Source organism: Macrobrachium rosenbergii, chromosome 19 (assembly GCF_040412425.1).
Source record: "Macrobrachium rosenbergii isolate ZJJX-2024 chromosome 19, ASM4041242v1, whole genome shotgun sequence".
NCBI classification, from domain to species: domain Eukaryota; kingdom Metazoa; phylum Arthropoda; class Malacostraca; order Decapoda; family Palaemonidae; genus Macrobrachium; species Macrobrachium rosenbergii.
In genome coordinates this window covers 34,944,811-34,971,117 of record NC_089759.1, presented here as the reverse complement: position 1 = coordinate 34,971,117, position 26,307 = coordinate 34,944,811, and the positions used below count along the sequence as shown (strand labels likewise).

Genomic DNA, 26,307 nt, shown 5'->3' with positions numbered 1-26,307 from the left:
CTACCTGGCTCAGGTTTAGGATTACCATATCCTCGAGAGTCACTCTCAAGTACACAATTTTTTGTTCAGTATCGCAAAAACACTTATGTACTCTCTCGGTTCCTTAATAACCATCCAGAGTCTCAAGTACACAATTTTTTGTTCAGTATCGCAAAAACACTTATGTACTCTCTCGGTTCCTTAATAACCATCCTGATTCTGGAAAACTAATGCTTAACATGAAAGAAAGATCAGCCATGTAAAAAAAAACAAAAAAACAGGTGCATGCACCTAAGATAAATCTCTGGTGGTCTATCAATTCGCTAAAGGATCAGGATCAAAGAACACAAGCTCTCGAATTTTATTTGGTCTTCAGACATTTGCAAACTTCATACCTCTGAGGCCGCTAGTTGCATACCACTTCCTAATTATGCATAACTAATTTACCCCATTGACTTGGCAAGATGCTAAACAATTGTTGAAATAAAGTTAAATTATAGTCACAGTCCAAAACTTAAATTTGTAAACAGCCATCTAGCACCAAAGACAGTTCACTAGAATGTACACTGACATTAAAATATTCACAATTAGTTTGGTCAACAAATTTCTAAATTGCGTCAAAAAAAGCAAAGCTGAAGTTACTTTACGAACGGGTTTATATGTCCTAACGAACAAGTGGGTTCCAGAACATCAACCTTGGTGAATCCTCCAAAGGTCAGCAGCCAACAAAGGGTATGTGGGGGCTCTAGGAAGAAAATTACAGTACAGACGTTGAATCTGACAATTACTTTGCGTGGAGATGGCTTACAGACACGCACTTAAAAAAGAAGACCACATTGGAGGAATGAAGACACTTGGATGATTTTGTGATTCTGGATTCTTAATGCTACACTTGAAACTTTTACAGAAACCATTCCTCCTAGTGGTCACTAAGCTCAACTGAAAACTTAAGTGGTGGTGCTTCTAGGCTATGATCAACACGAGTATAAAAATATTTCAGTTACTTAAGAGAATAAAGCTAGAAGCTTAAGGCTGATGGAAGCAGGGTACCGCGTTCAAACTTAGATCTCAAACTGCCACTTGCCGCTGGCACCCCACCCCGTGCAGAAGCCAACGTGAGTTACCTAAAAGAAAAAAATACTTGTTGCAAGTTCTCCGCTCACAAAGAATGGACATCATCCATTACTGTTTTCAAAGTCTTATTCCAAATATCTTCAATCTCCGCTCACAAAGAATGGACATCATCCATTACTGTTTTCAAAGTCTTATTCCAAATATCTTCAATAACCACAAGAAAAGTGTCTTATTCCAATTATCTTCAGTAACAGGAAAACTAAGAGCTCACCTTCCATGGCTCAGGGTCAGTCCACTCCATGAATGGATCAGAGTCCTGGTAGCCAACCCTTATGTGTCCGTTCCTGAAGGTGACGTAGAACTTCCTTTCCTCGTCACAACACACTGCATCAGGGGTGTCGACCTTAATCATATCTTCACCTGTTGAGAGTGGAAGTCTATTAAAATTTTCTATTTTCAGTCTACACGGTATGAATTAAAAATCTGGAACGCTGGAAGTTCCATTTATTTTGCACAACAAGAAACTTTATTTTAACTGCTACACTAAAATTATCGGCAGTAATGTCATCAAGATGACCAAGAGAAACCCAACGACCATAACCTCTACTATAAGTCAGTATCAAGAACAGATTTTATATATGCTGTATGCTCGACAATTCCAGAATTCAGTATTTGGTAAAAATTCATGCAGCTTACCACACTGAAGCCTCCTTACTCTGTACATATTTTAACCTGTCCAATAAACATCGAAAACAATGCCAGATAAACCTAGTGAACAAGAACTCAGTGAATTCTATTCAAGAAAAATGCAACAAACAACAAAGAGCAAAATACCAAGCAGCACTAAAAAATAAATACATGTTCCAAAATTAATACGCTGTGACTGCAATGAATGACACTTGAAACTTTAAAGCAGCCAGATTAACAAAAGACAAGAATTCTTGGTGTCATATTCCCAGAAAAAATACGAACAGTAACCAAACTTTCATGCAATATTATATTCTAATAAGAATGCAGTGGATAAAACATTCACTAATTACTTAACTTGATTAAAATATATCGCATTTACTTAAAAAAACTGAACATTTAAAAAAATCATCAGTTAATAATTAGACTATACTGTGGTCAGCAGCAGTTCAAGGGCACTCCACCAAACCCCCATCACCTAACCATGCATAATCTGGGGTCTTACAGCGCCTCATACCCATGTTATCTAAACCTACTGCAGTACAAAATATTAGGGGACTCTGAGGTGCAAATTGGTGGGTCTTCTCAAAGATATAGGCAGAGTGAAATGAGGTAATTGAACTTAGAACGATGAAAATATCACTTCACATAAAAAGAGTGTAGTGCATGAACTTCAACTCATAATTAGACTATACCTACAATTACAAAATTATAAGCTATAAGATAAAGATTCGTTGTAATTCATCAAAAGATAACACCTAATCCGAATGCATTAATTATTACTAATGAAAAGCACCAGTCCAAAAGTAAATTAGCATACTGTACTTGCAATGGTCGGTAGCAATAACAACAAGGCACTTGCAACAGTCACTGATAAATATTTAATGAAAACTGAAAACAAATAAAACTGAAAACACACAACCATTTCCATATCAAAAAACCAAACTGGAAAAAGTGGATGAATTTCGAACACAAAAATTAAACAAAAGCGAAAGAATAACATCCGGGAACTAAAACAGCAGGTATTGCATGCCAGGGAAAGGCTAAGTACAGTACTACCCGAGGCACTGGCGGTGCCGGATGCACGCCTGACCAGGTAACAGGAGATTCTTCTTTTCGAGTGTGTTGAAAAGAGGTCGCTGACCACGTGACTGGTTGTACAGTGATTGGGTTGTATTCAGTTCTTAAGATTCTAAAATGCCCTGATTTCACACGTAAACGTTTCAGGTTCTCCCTCTTGCTTTGAGCCCCTTAAGAGTTCTATTGTACACTATTGGTTCTTTAAGCTCACAGCTGCTTCACCCAATCACCCGCAGTCATTTCATCCGCCAGAGGTAAGACTGCAGCAATCTTTGCAAGGTAATAATCAACTGACACACCAGTTACCAACCCTAAACTACCCAAGGTACCTTCGACAACCGACATCTTGAAATCCCACCCCATGGAGGAGTGCCATCTACAGTGCACTCTGACACTGCACTGTTGACAATGCAGAAGATTGTCTTCAGCATACTACACAGCAGCACATGTTGATTTCAGTTTTACTTTTCACCCGTTCGCTTGGTCCCTTCCCGTCCTAGTTCAGCTAATCAAAAGTTAGTCTTGCTCCAATATTCACACCATGCTTTTAAGAGTTAGGTGACTAACCCAGGAATAATGTTCAGATTACATAATTCCATAAACATTCACTACAGCAAAGTACTCCTTCTCAATGGCAACTACGCAGGAACATTTATGTTTTATAAACTGACTACCTAAAGCATTAACAGGTTTCATTCAACAGAACTATGATCATTTAAGTACACAAAAGCCCGATGGGGATAAAAAAGTAGCTTGCAGCGAGAACAAAGTACTTTCACCATCCCATAGAGATCTGACATACTCACCTTGTCGGCACTGATTGCATTCTTTGCAAGTATAAGAAAGGGAGAGAGAAGTACAATTTAACTCCCATCATGCATCTTTAGTGCGCATAAGCTCAGTTACAAAAAAAAAAAAAATTTCGCAAACTACTTAGAGTGGATTACTTTACATCATTCAGAATACCAAAGGCAAATGTTAGAGGAGAATCTCATTACAATCTAATATGCTGATAAGGATTCGAAGTCATGGACTGACACCCAGTTAGAAAGTCTTCACTATGTATTATGGGAACTTGATCCAAATATACAAGACCTGGGGTTCCCTGGTAATGTGTGTACAGAGTATATACATTCTTAACACTACAGCACCGACTTGAAACTTTCCTTTAGGGCATTTTTTCCTTAATGAAAGTACACTTCTAATGAAAAAAGAATAACCATATTTCATTCACATTAGAAATGTGGCTCGTTTGACTTTGTTAAAAAACTAAGTCAATATTCGGGAGCTTCTACAACTCATAACAAGCAAGCGTTCATGAATGCAAAACTTGTGCAATACGTGTTTGGTCCGTGTGAACCAAGTGATGTGCTTTCATCACCAGCGATAAAATAATTTTATGCAATTAACCAAACTAAATTAGAGACTTTAAAGGAACTAAGGAATGGTGCAAATTGCTATTTCACTATATTATTCTGCTTACCAGATTTTCTTCCGCCTTCAACTGCCGTTAAGATTTTAGATTAATTACTTAAAATTTAAAGATATTCAGTACTTCTAAGAATCTGTATTAAGTACCCTTATAATTTCAAATATGTATATTATGTTTTGAAAGTCACTGCTCGTTTGAGCTGAAGCATTGTTTTGTGAATATTTTTTATTTTCCTAAAGCCCATCAGACTCATGCTCGTGGCGTTTCAAAGCATCAACGTAACTCAGTTTTGGTTTTTCTTAAAAAAGAAGTTATGAAACTTCAAAAATCTGATTCCTGTTATAGTGAGGAATCATGTAATATTCAGCAAGTGATCTAAGAAATGAATCCGAATTCATGTATTTACCTTTACTAAGCCGAATGGCAGACTTCTGGTTATCCCAGCCACCGATGAAGATCTCGTACATCGGTGTGGTTTCCTCAGCGCCTGACGTTAAAGCTAAGTGGGCGTCATTGCTGCAGGCGACGCTGAAGTGGAAGGTGTCGCCGTAGGCGGGCTCGAAGTTGTAGGTCAAGCTGTCATCGCTGTTGAATTTGCGTTCATCTGCAAGAAATAAAACGCTGTGTTTGGTTTCTAACATAACAGTGGAGTTTTCAAATATGGTGAAATTTAATTTTTTTGCCAACAGCTATAAAAATTCTCAAACGTGATGGGTGACACAACACTCACTGTGGAACTGCCACCAGCCGATGGCGCCCCACCCAGTGGAGTAACCGTAGTGGGTGATCCCGAAAGGTTCTGGAACGGGGCACATCATGAAAGGCTCCCACTCTCCCCCCTTGCCCACTCGGATCTCATCGTGATCGAAGGCAATCCAGAACTCTCGGTACTCCTCTTCGCTCAAGATGTCGGGTGTGTCCACTTTCACCAGGTCGTCAGCTGTTGGGAGAAACGCCTCAATAAGACGAAACCCTTAGTGCAATAGTGGCGTTTCAGGATAACTTTCCAAGAGGGCAACGAAGACTAACCAGTCATTTTTTTCCCTCCGACACCACTTTAAATGAACCGACCATACTGAATGTATGTGGGTTTTATAACCCTTCAAACTCGACTCTTAAATCTATTCTTACCCTAATGACTAATCACAACATGTTATGCCTGAGGCCACTAGGCCTTTGGGACAATAATAAAAAAAACTATCACTTCTGGAATAGACAAAATCTTAAAACCAGAAATTAACTGCAAATTCTTGTACTGACTTTCTATGAAATCGAGTGGCATACTAATATTCAAGTAAAATGCTAACAACAGTCAGTTTCAAGGCCACATGCATGTTCCACAAAAAAGCATTAAAATAAATCACTAAAATTACTCATTTCAAGCTGCAAAAGGAAGAAAGAGAAAAACATAGCAGTACTTACAAGACCCCTCTTGATTGCAAGGAAAGAAAAATAAAAACTTTCAGAACTTTACATCAAAAGGCACGAAAATATGTTTAAACTCAAATCTCTCTTTTAAACCAGTGATACAGTCCAGTCTTAAGAGCTTAGTTATTGCAACGCTTATGCGGATTATTATCAATTTAATTCTACAATAACCAGAATATATTAATCAAGTGCTCAATGCCCCGTGGCATCTGTTCAGTAGCAATCGTGCCTCGTGATCTTTTCACCTTGGTATTCTCGCTTCTTCCTGGATTTAGATTTACGTACTCATCATTAAATCTAATGCAATCTTGTCTCCAGGAACCGGCACAATAGTTTCTCTTCTCTTCTCTTCTCTCTCTCTCTCTCTCTCTCTCTCTCTCTCTCTCTCTCTCTCTCTCTCCTGGGGCCAGTAAGGGCATAAAAAACGTCCAGAACTCGATTCTCAGATGCCTTAACACCTGATCACGCCCCCTAACGTAACATTTAGTGTCTAAGTTTTTTTTTTTTTTTTTAGGGTACGCCAACTCCTTGTGCCTTGACAGTTGGGCTTTTCAACTTCGTGTGTTTATCATTATCCCACCGGCTTTGTGGCCTGGCTTTTTAATGGATTCACCTAAAAGCATTTTCTTTGGGGAAACACTGGACTCCTTAACGTGCTCTTGTATGGATATGCACACATTTTGAATACTACTGCTATTAACGATTATAATAATGGAGGTTGCCTAGCTTCTAATATCCAATAAACAAAACGTTGCTCCGCCATGGCATTGATTATTCAAGTGTCACTGACTCGTAGATTACTACAACCTCATTTCATATCAGTAACTACTTCACATTAATTTCCTCACTCCTGTGAACGTTCGTTCAGTAAACTGAAACTGATTGTGGCTTATCTCAGAGCCTCAATGGGACAGGATAGACTTAACGCCCTAGCATTTCCTAGTATTGAGCGTGAAGAGGTGGAACTCGTTAACTTGATGATGATACCGATAATTTTGCTTCAGCAAAGTCTCGCAGAGTCCAAATATAATTGCCATTAACTTTTATTTTTTCTAATCTCTTTCCAATCAATGTTGCATTTTAAATGTTAATCTAAGCAGTTTCAGAAGCTGACACATTAGTTTTCATTTTCTTATTCAGTTTTAATGAAAGTTCTTTGATTTGTAAGGGCTATTAGAGAATGACCAGTCAAATCATTACTCTAACAAGTTTGCAACACTGTAAAGCTTGAGTGCATTTAAAAATTCTCTAAAAATCTTTATCAATACTAATTTACACAATTTTTTTAGTTCAGAACTTCAGGATTATGTATTGCTTTTTGATTTCTTTTTTTTATAAAATTATAAATCCTTATTTCATTTATTTATTTTTGTGCAGAATAGTGTTGGTAAAATATTTGTATCTCCCTCAATAATGCTGGTATCACTAAACTCCATGACTTTAATTAACGAGTTTGCGTCACTGTGAAACTTACAGTACACTTAAAAAATTTGATCTAAAACTGTTTTTATCAATTCTAATTTTCACAGTTTTTCAGTTCAGAACTTCAGGATTGTGTATTGCTTTTTGAGTATTTTTTTTTCAAATACATCCTTATTTCTTTTTTTTTTTGTGCAGAATAGTGTTGGTAAAGCATTTGTATCGCCTTCAATAACGTTGGTAACACTAAACTCCATGATCATACCTTCTGGTAATAAATAATGATTAACTTGTACTAGCAAACTCAATATACCTTCTGGCAGTAAATAATGATGGCTTGTTCTTCATGTTGTCAATTGAATCATTGTGGTACAGATCCAGAATCCTTAAGATTTATTCCATGACAAAGGGCGCCATTTTCTGTGCTTGCCCTGGGCGCCAGTAACCCTAGTTACGCCTCTGAAGACAAATAAGCCTAAGACTCTGGAGACAGAAATAAGCCTAAGACTCTGGAGACAGAAATAAGCCTAAGACTCTGGAGACAGAAATAAGCCTAAGACTCTGGAGACAGAAATAAGCCTAAGACTCTGGAGACAGAAATAAGCCTAAGGCTCTGGAGACAGAAATAAGCCTAAGACTTAGACAGGTAATTAATCATCCATACCTTTCTTGAAGCGAACAGCTGATGCGGCACCTTCCCATCCTCCAATGAAAACCTCCACCATAGGGTCAGTCTCTTCAGCACCAGATGTAAGGGCAACGTGAGCATCGTGGGCGGCTTTGACCTAAGAATACAAATTGATTTATTAGAAATATCAGCAGTTATTCTTTAAATCCACTACAAATTTATTCAACTTAACTTTTAATATATCAGACTGCCAAAATCTAAAAGGTGTCAATAATTGAATTCACTACCAAACCGCTTTTACGATATATTTTTTATGCTTGGAAAGATTTCTACATTCGTTAATAAATTATCTCCAACCTCCAACTTCTAACGATTTGGGGGACATCAGCCATAAAAGTGTTTTTGGAGTGGCGAAAATTAAAAACGCTCATGAAAAATGAGACAGGTTATTTCATTTATAAGGGGACATCCTAACCCATCACCAGGCTCCTAGTGACAAGGGTGTTTTCCCCCTACTCTTAAGACAGCCTCCTTCACTTTAGCATGACCTAGAACACCATAAACACTAGAATGCAACACAAGGATGCATCCTAACCTTCCCTAACCAACCTACTACTATTTCTTACCCAAATGAAGCTGGTTCACCTTTGACCCCTTGGACTCATTCTTCTAAACCCCTTGAGTAGGACACCTTGATGAGGTGAGGGGCTAAGGGACCCTGGCCTTTGGGCCCGGGTCCTGATGAATCATCCTAAGTAGTTTTTGGTTTAAATGGCGTGGACATTTCCACATTCGCAAAATTTTACTGCTTAGGCGAGTCTGGGAAGGGATCGTTTTTTAGAAGAGGTTCGCATTCAAAGCTAATTGTGGGAGTTGTGGTGGTTGAGTCGCCACCCGATATGGTTTGGACCTAAGAGATGGTGGTGGGATTTTTCCCATTGCTATCTTGAGGGCGGAACCATCTCCAGGGATCAGCCCATCATCTGAAACCAGGGGGGGCTGGTTTTTGGGGGTGGAACTCCTGGCTTTTGTCCAGAAGCCCACTAGTACGGTTGGAGTGGGGAGTCAGCCCCCCATTAGCAGAGGCAGAACTCCCAGCAGGCGGATTGGCTTATACCTGGGCCACTGCAAGCGTATTGGTGCTATCCTGAAAGGGTAGGGTATGGGGTGGCCTGTTGGGAGTCAACTCTCAACAAGTGAGAGTTGAAAAAATCTCACCCCGTTAAATGCTTGCTTTTTGTCGACGACCTTGCAATATACTGCACAGGATACAATTCCTTGTCTGTATGTAAACTATTAATGCTATTACTAAGTGGGCTGATGAGAATGGTTTTAAATTCTCCTCTTCCAAAACAGTTGCAGTAAGATTTACCAGGTGCCAGCGTGTGGAAGATGTTCCCACATAGCCTAAAAGGGTCTTTCATTCCTTATGAAAACGAAGTAAAATTTATGGGGATGACTATAGACCATAAATTAACATGGGCCAGCCACGAGTCTTTGAATATTTTAAAGGTTGTTTCTGGATTTAGTTGGGGGGCTGATAAGAAATCCCTTCTGAGGCTATATGACTATGTCGATCTAAGCTAGACTATGGCTTTCAAATTTATTCCTCAGCTTGTAAAACCAAGCTAAAAGGAACTGGATGTTGTACACAACATGGGGTTGAGAATATGCTCAGGGGCTTTTAAAACTTCGCCTGTGGAAGGCATATACGTTGATACAGATCATTTTCCCCTTGATCTATGAAGGCAAGAGCTAGGGTTGCGATATGTGGCTAGAATGAAATGTGCTCCCAAAAATCCCTCTTTTCAAGTACTAAAGGAAACAAACTCTCTAAGCTTTTCTTGTGCAAGAGCTTCTAAACCATTCCAAATTTGACTGAATGAGGATGTCAGGAATAATCATCTTAAATCCCAGAAATTCCTGGAAGTAGAATATCCTGTAAATCCTTCATGACTTATTCCAGAAGCATTAGTATGTAAGAAATTGTTTAACAAAAAGGACTGCACTGAAGAAGAGATTAGGGGAAAATTCTTAGAGCACGACGTTACCCACGCTAATTTTACAAAGATCTATACAGCTGGATCAAAGCCAGATAGTGGTGTTGGTTGTGCTGTTATCCTTGGTGATACCAGGATTAATAGAGTACACTGTTAGTCCGCTTCTGAGTTCTGACCAAAATAAGGACAATCTCACGCATGACGTAGTCTGGCTGCATCTGGCTGAGGTTAAGGTAAAGGAAAGTCATCAGTCAGTATTTGACCTCACCAGAGTGAAGAACACAGAAACTCTCTTAACCCGGATTAAGGCACTCTTCACCTCGTCAGTCCCAGGATTAATTCGACCAGGATTAATATATAGCACAAAATTTTTACGTTGAATGATGTGGTTTGCTGATGATAGTTAAGACTGTCATTAAAGTATATATAATATATATATATATATATATATATATATATATATATATATATATATAGATATTGTATGTATGTATGTATGTATATTAACCAAAGAATGTAAGGAATCATAAAAGAAACAAAGGCACACTTGGTCCGGATTTACACGGTTAGGCCTACTGCATTACCCAAATAGCAATAAAAAGACATATGGAGGATTATCTCAATCCTTAAATTCAGGATTATGTCAGTCCTTTAATTCAGCAGTACCTGGAGATTGACGGGGACCTCTCTCACCTAAGGTTGTGAAAGAAAGAGAGAGAGAGAGAGAGAGAGAGAGAGAGAGAGAGAGAGAGAGAGAGAGAGAGAGAGAGATTGGGTATGGGCAAACAATTACCATAGTGACACTTCATTTCTTTGTTTTCCTGTTTTCCTCTACAGTGCATACCAGTGACGTCACAAACATGCGCAGAAACACCGGGACGGTCTAACCCTGTACTCTATTAATCCTGGGTGATACAGCGTACACAGCTAAATTACCTGACTCTGCATCAATATTTACTGCCGAATTAACAGCCGTAGTCTCTGCCCTAGATTTAGTTTTTCAAAGTAGTGACTCTAATTTTGTCATATACTCAGGCTCTAGAAGCACTTTAGAAGCTATTAAAAAATTTAATGGCTTTCATCCATTAATTCAGAAAGTTCAGGAGTGACTTTTTCGTATCTATTGCTGGCGTAAATCATTCTCTTTCTGTTGGGTCCCTTCTCACGTGGGGATTCGCGGAAACGAGATGGCAGACAGGGAAGCGAAAGCTGCTAGTATTTTATCAGACACCTCTTTCAGAAAAGTGCCTCATAAAAAGGCCCTATTAGATCCTATGTTTTAAGTAAATGGCAAGAAAGTGGATTTCTCCTCTTCCTGCCAATAATAAAAATCATAGCAATAATAGAGATAATAATATTCTGCCGTGGTCTTCGTCATTCCAGCTTGACAGACGAACAGCGGTTATTTTAACCAGATTAAGGATTGGGCACACTCGTTTAGCCCATCAGTTTATTTTAGAAGGAAGCAGCCCTCCAGAGTGTGCTTACTGTGACGAGACACTAACGGTGGAGCACATTCTGGTGGTCTGCCCAAGATATTTTAACCAAAGAGAAAGATACTTCCAGGGTAAGTCCCTCTATGATATTTTGGCAGATGAAGCAAATATTTGTGCTATAATCTCTTTTTTTAAAGTATATAAAAATTCGTAGCGATATTTAATTTTTTTCACAATATATTTATTACATCACTCAGAATTTTAATGTCATTAAATTTTTTATTACGTATACAGTATATCACATCATTCATTGAACTTCATATCCTTATTTATTGGTCACCACTTACATTTTATTAATAATTTCCTTCATTAATTCATAAATTCATTAACCTTAAATTTATTTTCTCTTCATTACGGTGCTGAATGGCCTTCTTGGTCCCAGTGCCTGGGCCTTTGCCCTAAATATCATACCTCCACCCATCACTCTTCCAAAGTGATTTAATGCACCATAAATCTTAAGAATGCAACATAAGGGCGCAAATCCTACACTAACATAGACGCTGGATCTTGCCTGGCTGATGGCACCCCCTAAACACCAACCCCCTCAACTAACCTGACCTACAGCACCATAAAATAAAACAGTATTTACAGGGATATATCCGGACCTCATCAAGGACGACAGACTACTTGCCATCTCTTGAACAAAAAATTATTTCACATATAGACTCGTGGTGCTATGTCAGATCATTTCCACGGCTGCCGATGGGAATTGTTAATTGTAAATGTTAATGTCAAAATGAACCGTAACCTAACTTTTTAGAAAAACTACAAGTAGATACGAAGAACAGAGAGGGTATCCCATTTGATTGTTACTACTTGAAAAAGCCTTTAAGTAAAACCCTTACATAAAGGGAAAATCCTATTCCCAGTAAAAAGCAAAAAACGCCCGTGACACTTTCGGTGGCCTCAGTACACTTCAGTTGTACAAACTTCGACTTCAGTATCATCTGTGGTTCTTTCAAGAGATTTTCAGAACTACTAAACCAGTTACCCAAAGAACTAAATATACAATGCGAAAACGTACGTTTAAAATTAAACTAGAACCTTAACTCCAAAACATTTATGACAATGAAATTAACTGTAACAAGAGACAAATGGGGCTGCCGGATGAACCAAATGAGGCCCCGAAAGAGTGCCTCCAAAAATAAGATGGTGAAGCGTCTTCTCTACCGTACTTGAAACAGCTTCCCAGGATCAGAGTAGCCTCAAACTTCCCTGGCGCATCTAATAAGGTCGTTAACACCAGCGCTTGTATAGACGGCAATTAGCCGGCCGAAACCTGCGGGTAGCCTACTGTTGTGAGTACGAATACATCACTGTAGTCATGTTATTACTCTCAGTCAAAAGGCATTTCATCCACAATAACCAACTAGACCACATACGAAGTTACTTAATACATAGGGCATTGCGAGCGAGCGAGCGAGGTGTGTGTGTGTGTGTGTGTGTGTGTGTGTGTGTGTGTGTGTGTGTGTGTCTGTGTGTGTGTGTGTCTGTGTGTGTGAACAAACTGGCTTCCCATTTGTTGTGAGAGCAAGCATTGACTAATAGGATATTAAACAGCAAGAGATATGAAGTTTGCTTACTTCACACGATCCCAAAATAACACCGTACGAAACTAACGAAAAGCAAGAAAAATCCAAATAAATTTTGGACACGGACACCAAGATTCCCTACAAGGTTTCCGATAGGCCTAGTGATATCTTTTTAGGCTTATTCCAATTCCTTTGAGGGAAGACGTTCAAAGAAAACCAGCAGGTGTCCCTTCCTCTTAAGGAGTCCAAGCTGGTCGAAGGACAGTTCTAACAATGGTCCCATATAACGAGATTTAGATTTTATCAAAATCCTTGGCAAAATTATTATGCTACATACGCAGGTAAGCCTATACCTTTGACAAGACTAGCAGGTCATTACCTTGTTCTTTTATTATAAAATTTAAAATACCAAGTGTTCATTTCATTATCCACTTACAGGTCGAATAAAAATTAAAAACCATCCCATATAACAACGGTTTTAGCGCCGCACAAAACTGGCAAAATCCTTTAACTGACTTAGCAATCACGGCGGCAGATATCACATAACGCATGTTGATGCTCTTTTCGTGACCAAGGCGTAGTCATTTATGGGCTCGCTCTCTCTCTCTCTCTCTCTCTCTCTCTCTCTCTCTCTCTCTCTCGTCCCCGTGGGAGTGAACGTACGAGACCGCCTTACCAGCAGGATGACTCATGATTCTCCCGCAGTTGGCGGAGTTCCTCTCGTGACCCGGCTGTCTCCACCCAGTAAAATACGAAAACAGTAAACGTAGTCTCAGTATTTCGTCAAATTACTACTTGCGTGTTTACAGGTCCTCTCGCTGTAAAATCTAGCTTATATTTTCTTTAGACAATGACCAGATTTCATAGCGTCTTGTAAAAACCTCTCGAATACCTGAATAATAGATGTCTGCATGAACTGACTTTGAACCAAAGCTTTAACGTTCTTGGACACTGACTGGAATATGAGATTGTTACAAACCGCCTGTTAGTTACAATCAAATAGTCTTGCATGCAAAATATTTTCAGTTTCGTCGGGTATTTAGAATACTTGCAAATGGTCCCTTTTCGGAGATTCAAAATGAGCTGTGATATTTCCAAACCAAATGCTATTGCAAGACATTCCAAAATCATTGATTTTCACGAATTACGGAAATCACCTGTACTTACGGAACCAAAGCTCGTAAACCCTCAACAGAGATACTATGTGGATGGATAAACTTAATCGCTCTAAATCTAAGACAGTTCAAGAATACCCTGGAATCTAAGATTTCCAGAATCGCCTGGAATGTAAGAAAACTCCGAAATAAACGTGGATGGAAGGAAAATTGCCTCCGTCCGACATATATCAAATATCTTTCGAACCCAGGCACAAGCAGAATCATTTTCAGTTCATCTAAGGGCCTCGCAAAACGCACAAAGAGACATCATTGTCTGGACACTAGGATGTTTGAAAAGGCCCTCCTAGCAAGGTAAAATACGTGCAAATACACCTGGAATCCGGATTCATTCAGAATCACCCAGTAAAACCACGTGATAACCAACTTCTAAAGTTTGAGCAAGTTCACATATGTAGTGACATTGAAATTCAGATCTTGCAGAGACTTGGGATTATTTTTAAACCATGACTAAGGGCAGGAGTTTTAAGCCGGCGTTTTAAATTCAAAAAGTGCCAGCAGAAACATCCGGTAACTTCATTTTCCAAACAATGACCCGAAATAAAAAATTTCTAAGACTAGCTACAAATCCTTTTTAATGCACTCACCTGGAATCTCAAGGTCTTTCCTTTGATGGGCCTGAATCTATATTCCTTGTTTTCGTCGGTACCGTAGGCTGGCCAGTTGTCATCACCTGAAATGCAAAAATAACGCTTACAAAATTGTCCAGTAAATAGAATATATAAGAATATTACTACGTATATGGAGTCAAATTTCTAAATATTTCACAAATTGCAAAGAATTGTGCAATGATAAACATCTTGAGGTATAGAGTAAGTCAGCTACATTTTCAGTATTTTTTATCACAGAGCAACTTCAGAATACTTTATGAATGGTTTCACCACGATGAGGCAGAGATTCCTTTGCCCAAGTCTCGAGTTTTGAATGCAAACATTTTGAAGGCATTTTGAATACACCCCCCCCCCCCCACCTTCCCTCTCTCACCCTTAACAGTAATGTTAACCAGACATTTCACTGTTTTGGTCAACACAGACATATGATTTCAGGGGAAACGCCCATAACATCTGGATCGAAAATAGAACACTGTTCATTCAGCTTGTAATCTGATCGCCCTACAGAGAGAGAGAGAGAGAGAGAGAGAGAGAGAGAGAGAGAGAGAGAGAGAGAGAGAGAGAGAGAGAGAGACCATCGGGCAAGGCGGAAGGAAAGAGGGGATAGGGAGACGTTCTAAAAATAGCGATTACGGAAGGAACCAAGAGGTTGCAAAAGGTTAACACACCTACGCGTAAAAATTCGTACAACGCAGTGAAAACTAAGGAGGTTCGACGTCATAGCGTTAAGAAGCGACGGGGTTCTTGAGATGAATACAAAGACGCCTGCATCCGGCTTCTAATCGAGGATAGTCGGTTTAGATAAAGCACTGAAACTATCTCTTCAAGCTCAAACTATCGCCTGACAGCGACATTCAAGCTGTCCCTGGACTGCACACGAAACAAGATAGCTAGAAACTGTGGATTATTTATTCGTTCTCGTATCGTTCGAATCTACCTAAAATATTTGAAAAATTAAAAAAAAAAATGCCGGCCCTCTCAAACCACTTGTGAGGATTCTCTTCATAAATGTTCCGAATTATTATCTTCTTCAAAACCTGAAAATTTGCGTCGAATACCTATAGTCTGGGGCACAATAAAGGAGCATTTTCCTAAAATAAAGGTAAACGAACAGACAATTGCCCAATTATTTGCAAGGTCCTAGGTTCGGTCTAGTCCTGCCATCTACCGTCTACCTGGCTGGGAGAGGCTACAAGCGTATAGTGGGATCTGGAAATATTGCATTGGTCTAGCAACCCTACTGCCCTTTACTTAACCCCTGGCGATATTTCTTAATGAAACAACCAGGCAAGTCCATGCTATCGACTCAATCCTGATCAAGTTGCAATACTCAAAAGGAAATTAAATTTTTTCTTTCTATGATTAAGTTTTTTCCATATTTCCAATATATTTCAATCGAGTGATTCACTGATGCTGAATTGGCGTGCGTGTAACGGAAAAGTGTCCATTTTCTGCAGTGCATCTAACGTCCGACCGTTTTCTGGTGACGTCACAGAAGGAACCTCATACACATTGATCTGTCTGCGGATATCATGAGACCATGAGAGAGAGAGAGAGAGAGAGAGAGAGAGAGAGAGAGAGAGAGAGAGAGAGAGAAAGGGGGGTGAGGGAAATGGCATGAAAACTGAAAGAGCCATAAACCATAACTACCCATTACTTACGGTCACCATGAAAGAATTATATTTCAGTTATTTATATAATATATATATATATATATATATATATATATATATATATATATATACAGTACATACATATGTATAATGTATAATGTATAATTATATCTATATATATGTATATGTGTTGCAAACCTTACCTAACAATCTCAAAAAGTAACATCCCGTAACGAGTGTGTCACAAGTGTGTGTCAAGAGTTCGGAGACAAAGAGTTAACGACTAACACGAAGCTACTCTGGAGAGAGAAGGTAAAAAAGGTCCAATGCTAAAAGACGACTACGAAGGAGGTTACGCCAAAGGTGACATCACCGCAGGATAGGTTTCTGACGTCATTCCTGCGGTATGTTGAAAGGATTTGGGATTAAGGACCACCAACCCTCTGGTGAAACGAGCCTCGGTGGTGTAAACTGATTAAAAAAAACGGTTCAAAACTTGTGGTAAAAATGCTAAGATATGTCTAGAAGGGGAAAAATCATTCGCGAATGCCTTAAGAAAGGCTCCGTTATCCTTATCCCAGACCATTCTATTTTTGGCAACTGGCTGACAACAGTTTCCGCGATATTTGTGATCTAGCCAAGTGTCAGAAAGACCATTACCCTACGTCTCATTGGTTGTGGTAGTCATCCACTTTTAGAATGATTAAATGCATCCGTGGCGTGGATATGCTGATCAAGCCTTGATCCCTCGTCTTTTACGTACAGTACACTGTCATTTAAATGTATAGACATGTAAATTATAATGAATTACGGTCAATAGGCTATGCTAACGATGCGTTGAAGATCATTAAACCACCAAAATGAGCTGGACTGACAGGTTATGCGTCGAGCAGATAAAACTTTAAGTGCTGACACATGTATCGGAGGTTCGATATAAAACTTAGAAAGTGTAAGGAGGTTTTTAAAGGATTAAAACTACAGACAAATATTTATACAAAATAAAGAACAAAAGCGTGACTTAAAAATCATCCAAATTCCTGTCTCAGGTTTCTATGAGTCAATGAACATTCTGCAAATATTTAAAGTTTACAGTTTGTCATCCTTACGTGACTATTTCCCAACACCTTTTGCATGAAAGTTCATCACTAAGTTCTGAACAGACAAGCGTCGGTGCTTCCTGTGAGTGGCCATGATTTCCACTTGGGTACAAGTGGCTCTTCAAGTTACTTAAAGTTCTCCTACTTCAAGTAGTCGACAGGCACGACTCAAAGAATTAAATCTTAAGTTCGGTTAAGAGCTTCCTCGAAGCTGGTTGGTCTTGAAAGTTTTCCTTAACGCCAATATTAGTACGTGACAAGATGGCCGATCTTCTAGGGAGCTCTGTAGGAAGCCAAGAGCTAATTTATTCACTGGGAAAACAAGTAACAAATGCGCCGAAGTTTCTTCGGCGCAATCCAGTTTTCTGTACAGCGTATAAACAAGGCCACCGAAAACACATCTATCTTTCGGTGGTCTCTGTATAATTCTGTACGAGCCGCGGCCCATGAAATTCTAACCACGGCCAGGTGGTGGCCTATCCTATATCGTTGCCAGAAGCACGATTATGGCTAACTTGAACCTTAAATAAAATAAAAGCTACTTAGGCTAGAGGGCTGCAATTTGGTATGTTTGATGATTGGAGGGTGGATGATCAAAATACCAATTCGCAGCCCTCTAGCCTCAGTCGTTTATAAGATCTGAGGGCGGACAGACAAACCCGGCACAAAGTTTTCTCTTACAGAAAACTAAAAAAAGCCGACCTCAGTAAGGGTACAGTCTTCACGTGTAAAAAAAAAAAAAAAACTGCTCCCCACCCTCGCAAAAAAGTTAGCCCAACAAAATGAACGAAGAATTTCAACCTGAGGGCGTTGCTTTCTTCCCATTAAAAGGGACCTTGTTCGAACTCGACTGATGCCTCTTGCCCAACTGAGTAATGATTCACCCAAGTGATGAAGTGTCAGTCATGCTAAGTAAGAAACAGCCAGACAGCTGATTATGTCACCACTATAATCCAAGCCAGTGTCAAACCTCCGGATATAACGTGTTACAAAGTACACAGCTTGTGAAATCATTCTAAAGAAACCAACGCATCATCCTTAACAAACCGGATGACGTAAACTTAATTCGTATCACAGGTAACTGAGAAAGTATGTCGACAAAACAGCTGCCTGTTAAATAACTTAAAAAACGAATACGCTAGTTACCAGCGACATCGCCTTTAGCGCGATGAATAAACTCTCGGAACTATAGGAAGTCCAAGCGAACATTCTTTGTATTCAACTGCTCATAGCATTCAAGTAAATGCTTCAAGCACACGCCTATGGAGCAGCGGGTGGGTCACTGAATCCTGATAAAACGTTGGCAACAAGGCAAGCAAAGACTAAACGAGATTCCTTAAAGGAATGAAAGCTAAACATTCACAGGAATCCCGTCCCGACAAGATCTGAGGCTCCGTGAACAAGCGAGGGACTATAATGGGGTCATCCCACACATCCGCTGACCAAATTGGGACCGGGTCCATTGAACCAACTACGCCCCCATTAAAATCTCATAACCTTTTGCCCCTTCTCTTTTCAGGAAAGGGAATGGAAGGGGCGTCAAAGGGAACTGGGGAGACCAAGCGTAGGACTCTTGTCAGTGGTAACTATGATCAAGTGAAGCGAGTGGGAGGTATGACGAAGGGGACGTGTAGGACCAGCATGTGGGAGATCAACTTAACAGTAAAGAATTTGACCTTCACAGCTGTTTTCAATGAACGAACAAATATGAAAATGCATGAGAGAGAGAGAGAGAGAGAGAGAGAGAGAGAGAGAGAGAGAGAGAGAGAGAGAGAGAGAGAGAGAGAGAGAGAGAACTTGCTAGGTATATTTTACACACCAAAGTTTTATACATTTAAACAACCTCCATTACTATTACTGAATAAGTAATGCATGAAAATAAAAAGTACATTAATTCCCAGGACAAGGAAACTAGACAACTGTTAAAAGCATGAAACGCACAAAATATAAATTTACGAAGCTGAGGTCCTGGGAACCCAACGCCTTTTGCATTCCATGGCCACTGCTTCATGTATTCTGACGTCACAACTATGGTCATAGGCGATTCGACAACAAAGGAACTATTCTCGCCCCTCATTCTCAAAGCAGCCAGCACCCAATCCATGGCCAATGTTTAAAAAAGATAGGTTTTGACTGATGCAGGCCTTGTATTACCGTGAACCAAATATACACGGCAGTCATGTCTCGGGGTATAAAAATAAGTTAAGTATACCTTAGTTTAAACAAGACCACTAAGCTGATTAACAGCTCTCCTAGGGCCGGCCCGAAGGATTAGACTTACTTTACGTGACTAAGAACCTATTGGGCTACCAAAGGGAACTTCATCAAAAAAGAAGGGATAGAAAAGAACCAGCTGTGCAGATTGGTAACAGAACTTCAGAACAGAATATAGAATTTAGGCCTAAGGCCAACCGCTGGGACCTATGAAGTCATTCAGCACTGAAGAGGAAATTAACAGTATGTTTGAAAGGTGTAGCAGGAGGAAAACCTTGCAGTGGCACTATGAAAATTGTTAGAGGTTGGAAAGTCAGATGGAAGAAAATATGAACGGAGGTACAGTGAAAGGAATGAAAGAGGTTGCAGCTAAGGGCCGAGGGGATGCTACTGACAACTATCTAAATGGCATAAATTAAAACTATTTTCAAGCAACAGCGGATTTAGAAGTCATACTATTTTGACTAAAAAAAAAAGTTACATATGAAAAATTTGCTTGCGAAGTACAGCAATTTCGTGATTTTGGAAAATTCGACTCTTCATACGTCTGAGCATAACCAGCAACGCTACACAAACAATATAATAAATTCTGAGGTTTTTATCAATTATTAAGTTTAAATAAACCTCGTGAGCAACACTAGAGACCTTTACTAGATAGTGACCCCTAAGGGTTTTGAACCAGTATGTATCCACCTTTGCGGCGTGTTTAGTACAAGCACGTTTGGAATTACCGTAAAAACAAACAAAAAACTGTAAATATCGAAGATAATGACCCCCAAGAAATATTAGTCCTACATGGATAACGACCCAGGAAAAACCTTGGGGGACATATGTAGGGAAGACCCGATACTAGTTCTACATTATATTCTCCAATACTAGTTTAATCTTTATATTCTATCTAAGGAAGGCATTTTAATCTGTAAAACTACTGGGTTCCCTTTTCTTAATATTAAATTTGAAGCTCTTTAAAGCCCTTCGAGCTGTTCCAGCAACTGTGAAGTTCCTCGTTGGAAGAGTCGACATCGTACTCGACCAACACTTTGCTAGACCCGCGTTCGATTCTCCGGCTGGCCAGTGAAGAATTAGAGGAATTCATTTCTCGGTATAATGTGGTTCGGATTCTACAATAAGCTGTAGGTCCCGTTGCTAGGTAACCAATTGGTTCTTAGACGCGTAAAATAAGTCTAATCCTTCGAGCCAGCCCTAGGAGAGCTGTTAACCAGCCCAGTGGTCTGGTTAAACTAAGATACACTTTTTTCTAGCAACTGTGCGGGTAAAGGGCCAATATAAATTTGACAGAAAATTGACAAAACAAGCTACCAACGGACCCATAATATTTTTCATACTCAGTGATTAAAATACTGGGACAGTAAATAATGGGCTAAACTGGTTAAAGCTAAAGGCAGCAGGCTACTGCAGGGGCCACTGTTACGAGAGAAACATGAAAATGGTTAAATTACAGCAGGATATCAAATGAGGGGGGGCGCTGGAAAAAGTTAAAGACATTAAAAGAAAGCAAAGACGTTCAGGCTTGAGATAGGACGAAAAATAAAACAGTAAACGACCTAAGCTGAGTATATCTTAGTTTAACCAGACCACTGAGCTGATTAACAGCTCTCTAGGGCTGACCCGAAGGATTAGACTTATTTTACGTGGCTGAGAACCAACTGGTTACCTAGCAACGGGACCTACAGCTTATTGTGGAATCCGAACCACATTATGACGAGAAATGAATTTCTATCACCAGAAGTAAAATCCTCTAATTCTTCATTGGCCGGTCGGAGAGTCGAACGCTGGGCCAACAGCGTGCTAGCCGAGAGCTCTACCTCACCCCTCCAATGAACTAGTAAACGACCGAAGATGAATATTTGGCATAAGGTTGATAAAAAAAACGAAAATTCCATCGAGAACAATGAAAGAATTAAGGAAAATCGAAAAGCTAGAAGCAAAGGGGTCCAGGAGGGAAGCCACCAAATGCACTGAAGACGTAAAGAAACCATGGCAGAGGCGAAGCACAAACCCAGAGAGCTTAGGGAAGAACAAAAACGACCCAACGAACGCCGCCGGGTGACTTGACCAGCGAAAGACCTTCCCTATAATTTTCCATAGCGTGACAGCAATTATCTTGTCTGTCCATCTTGAAAACAACAACTCCTCCCCAGTTTGTTCAAGGAATTTCTTAACAACAGTGCTTTGGTCCTAGGAGGATATTTCGTACAAGATCTAGCGTCGTCTCTAACCCGATCCTGCCAGACATTCAAGGTCCTCCCAAATGCGCCCCTCTTATTGATTTCGAAGAGCGCCTCCCGGGCTTGGGTAAAAGCAGGTCCTGGGTAAAAGTAAACTCTGAAAGCACACACAGAGAGAGAGAGAGAGAGAGAGAGAGAGAGAGAGAGAGAGAGAGAGAGAGAGAGACTGAATAAATATGTCAAATTGGATACAAACTGGAATACTCATACTCTGGCTAAAATTACGGTTCTTGAATTGTAGCCCATAGGCGCGTGCACTCAGTGGGCGCGCGCGCACGGAGACAGAGAGAGAGAGAGAGAGAGAGAGAGAGAGAGAGAGAGAGAGAGAGAGAGAGAGAGAGGGGGGGAATTCAAATAAACACATTAAAATAGAGATGACCATACCTACGTGGAACTCGAGAGGAGATAGAGAAAAAGTAAGTATATCTTTAGTTTAACCAGACCACTGAGCTGATTAACAGCTCCCCTACGGCTGGCCCGAAGGATTAGACTTATTTTACCTGGCTAAGGACCAATTGGTTACCTAGCAACGGGACCTACAGCTTACTGTGGAATCCGAACCACATTATAGCGAGAGATGAATTTCTAACACTAGAAATAACTTCCTCTAATTCTTCAGTGGCCGGCCGGAGAATCGAACGCGGGCCTAGGAGATTGCTAGGCGAGTACGAGAGAGTAAAACTAACTTTGCAGAGCAAATCGTGAAACTTCGGTCAAATATACGTTCCCAATTGAGCCTTCCGAATTTAACTTTGGGTGTAAAACATCGGTAGGCGTTGTCGAAGAACTAAAGGTAAAATAAATGCAACTCATGAATCCAATTCTGGTAAACTTTCTTCATAAAAACCGACGCTCGACAGCCGTCAAACCCGGTGACATTTGCTGGTTAAGTCGCGCCCATGTATTCCGAGTTCAACCAGGCCACGCCCCTCGCGTTAGAAAGTCCGTGTTACCACTCTAAAATATTTTACAGCAGGTCACTTAATCACACTGGTCAATGGGTATGCCTGCAGAAACCTTTTAAAATGCCTGAAGGAACCTATGAAACGTAAGGCGAAAAATGGGGAGGAAATATTAAAGTAAACCACGGTCTAAAAAAAAAAAAAAAAAAAAAAATCTTAACCTTGAATCTGACAGTTTGGTAGAGAACAGTCACGGAGAAACATGGGATGATTAGTTCACACAAAACAAAACAATTAAGACCAAGTGGTGCAGTGCACGACGAAAAACAAAATGCCGAATAAAAAAAAACATTGCATAATTCCCGAGTATGCGGTTCCATTTCATTGTCGGATGGTGATTCTTAGTCATATCTATTCACCGTACACTACAAACTTCGTGGCTTGAGCTCAGAATATTTTTAAAACAAGTTGCCGGTATGACTCGAGAACGCAGATTGTTAAATTTTCTCTCAACGAGCTGGTGTTCCATTAGCAAACCATCAACGTAATATCAAACTAAACAACTCGCATATTCTATCATTATATACTATTCTATTCAAATTATAATTAATGTCCTTGCAATTAAAAGCAAAACCAAATAGGAAAACCGCAATGACTGGCAAATACTTCACTTTTCCGCTAGTCATGAGCAAATTTCTAGTGTACCAGCTCAAATCCCTGGACGCCAGGATTAAAACTTGCGACAGTAGATAATGTTCAAAAAACGTATTTCACTCAATAGTCTTTTAATGTGATACCGCTAAGCTTAAAAGAAAAAGAAAAAAAAACAGGAAATTCTGTTCGAACGTTGGGCTCACGAACATCGTCTGCACGAGTTTATCTTTCTATTAAAATATCATTAGGCTTGATAATACCGTTTTTTCCCTCTAAAGCAGCTTAGAATTAGCTATACACGAGACACTTACCCATCTTGAATTATAATCGACCACTGGTTGGGTAGACACAGAGCTAAACGTCACCTGACACGATCCGGAGCCGAGCGCCGTCTGCTAACTATATATATACTCGACCCACCCACCAGACCGCGGGTGTACATCTTGCGCGCGCACCTTTTCCTGTAATACAAGACAGAAATGTCAAGTTACGCTTCAATTTTAAATACATTGCAATTATATTTATTGGTAGTAAGTCTGCTTAGCTTTGTCTAACCGTGACACACTGAATAAATTGGAAGAAAGTTCTCGCGAGAATTAAAAAGAAATTACACCTATGTATTTCGTTCCGTGGTATGCGTTGACATTTATTACCCCTGTCAACTGATAATATTTTGTGCCATGTTGGATGATTTACGCAGTGTCACATGACACTTTCCCCATGTAATGAAAGTCTGTTCTAAAACAGCTTAATAAATATCTGTTGGTCAGTTTTCTATCCATTTCTATCGCCAAAATAACACTCAGAGGTATATGATCTAGCCTGACCTTGAGAGTAGTTTCCTTTCTAGGGAGCGATACTCTTAGTCCCATATGCCGGTATATACTTCAGTATTGACGTTAATGTGTAACGCAGAAAGCAAGGGCTAATTCCTAATGCCCTTCGTGTTATGAGAGGAAAGGGTAAACAAAAAATTGATTATCATTTCATTATTATATTTACTAAAATATGCATAAAGTAAGAAGTGATTCTTAGGGGGCTAATGTCAGATGCCCTGAATGTTATGTGTGTGTGTGTGTGTGTGTGTGTGTGTGAGAGAGAGAGAGAGAGAGAGAGAGAGAGAGAGAGAGAGAGAGAGAGAGAGAGAGAGGTATACCAAGCTCACTTATTACCATACGAATTAGGCAAGAAGGCAAGCACATAAAAGCAGCAATGTACATCTGCGAGTTTGTTAACGTAAACAGACAAGAATATTAGCATTCAACATCTGGCGCAATCCTAATGTACGCACTGCCCAGCTGAGTGCAGTCATATTTGCTATCATAAACTCGAAAGTGTACTTATAATGCAAAAATACACTTTATGAGGAAAAATAGCGAAGGATTACTCGTAAGTATAAATACACGTGTTCACACGCTGAACAGCAGCATATCTATCTTTGCAATAAACGTAAACGTTGGCATACATCCTGTGCATTGTTACTTAATAACAAGTCCGCGTTTGAGTTTGTTGACTACAAAAGCACTGATGTCCTGGGAAGCTCTGCCCATGGAAACAAGTGACGAGCATCTTACGAAACTCACAAACTAATGGTACCTCTCTCTCTCTCTCTCTCTCTCTCTCTCTCTCTCTCTCTCCAAGCAGCTATTGCTAATAGCGCGTCGCAAGTGTGTCTTTTTTTACGTTTTAGTACGAAACCTTGGACTAAACGAGAAATCATTCGACAGAAATTGGACGTGAATCAGACCATTGATATTCATATCAAGTGAACGAAGTCTCTTCCCCTGATCACGAACCTGATTAAAATTCCATTAGCTTACTTCCTTTTCGGATGCGGGTCAATTTGTACGCTTGTTTGTGTGCTTTTGGGCACAACAAACACAAGCGTACACACATACACGTACACATACACATGTGTACATATATACATATATGTATATGCTTAAAAAATCACAGTAGATGCACGTGACTTCAGTGTATAAGCGAATCCCACAGGAAAAAGACAGGCAGGAGTTCAGTACCAAGCGCTTTCACGTTTATTAACGCATCGTCGGGGAACGAATGAGACACAAATATAAAGAAGGTTACAAAGTAAACAAAAAGAACAAGAATACCAGATGGTCAGTTGTCAAAGGGTAATAAACAGAAAGTTAATCCAGGATAATCCGGGATCGAGCTGTCTCAAGCTGAACCTAAGATCAAACAAAAAGAAATACTAAAGTTTAGGCTTACAAAATCCAAAAAACATGTATAACCTTGAATACCAGATGGTTAATTGCCAGGGGTTAAAAAGAAAAGGTTAACCCACGGCAAATCAGGGATCACGCGGTCACAAACTAATCCAAATATATACTTAACCATAAGGCAAAAGGAATCTTCCCCATTCAAATTGCAGAAACATGTATAAAAATTAATATTAATTTTGCTTATATTTATCAACAACTTTTTTAATTATTAAAGCATCAAGTTTAAATAAACCAAGACTTAAATTTAGAACACTTTCATTATTTGACTTAATAAAACAAGATTCGATGATATTCCTTTTAACTGTGTCATTGCACGGGACTAAAGGTCTTGCTTTACTCCAGTTAATAGGATGATCTAAATCTCTCATATGTACGAATAATGCATTCGATATTTGGCCAGTTCTCACAGAATATTGGTGTTGTTTGATTCGTTGTGAAAGTGGTTTCCCAGTTTGTCCATAATATATTTTATCACATTTTTTACAAGGAATTTCATAGATGCAGCCAGAAACATCTTCAGCAGAATTTTTTATCACTAAACTCTTAACATTAAAGTTACTGAAAGCAACATTTATGTTGAAAAGCTTTAAAATTCTAGGAATTTGTAAAAACCTTTCATCATACGGTAATTTGAGAATATTATGCTTGCTGAATTCCAGTTTGTTATTAGTTAAATAACATGTTTTCCTGGCTCTTTTCCATGCTACATCTACAAAGGTCCTTGGGTATTTAAGTTTCAAAGCAATATCATAAATAGTTTTGATCACAGCATCAATGAACTGCGGGCTACA

The 26,307-nt window shown here is 39.5% G+C and overlaps 1 protein-coding gene across 1 annotated transcript; it reads right to left on the bottom strand.

Moving 5' to 3' along the window:
* Positions 1-328: 328 nt before the first annotated feature.
* Positions 329-23,731, bottom strand: LOC136848819 (uncharacterized). The gene is made up of 7 exons (XM_067121502.1): positions 23,582-23,731; positions 14,518-14,603; positions 7,764-7,884; positions 4,983-5,192; positions 4,659-4,856; positions 1,325-1,473; positions 329-1,103 (listed from the first exon to the last, which is right to left on the bottom strand). The coding sequence occupies exons 1-7, from the start codon at positions 23,583-23,585 to the stop codon at positions 1,041-1,043; spliced, it is 831 nt and encodes a 276-aa protein (XP_066977603.1). The 5' UTR covers positions 23,586-23,731; the 3' UTR covers positions 329-1,040.
* Positions 23,732-26,307: the final 2,576 nt, after the last annotated feature.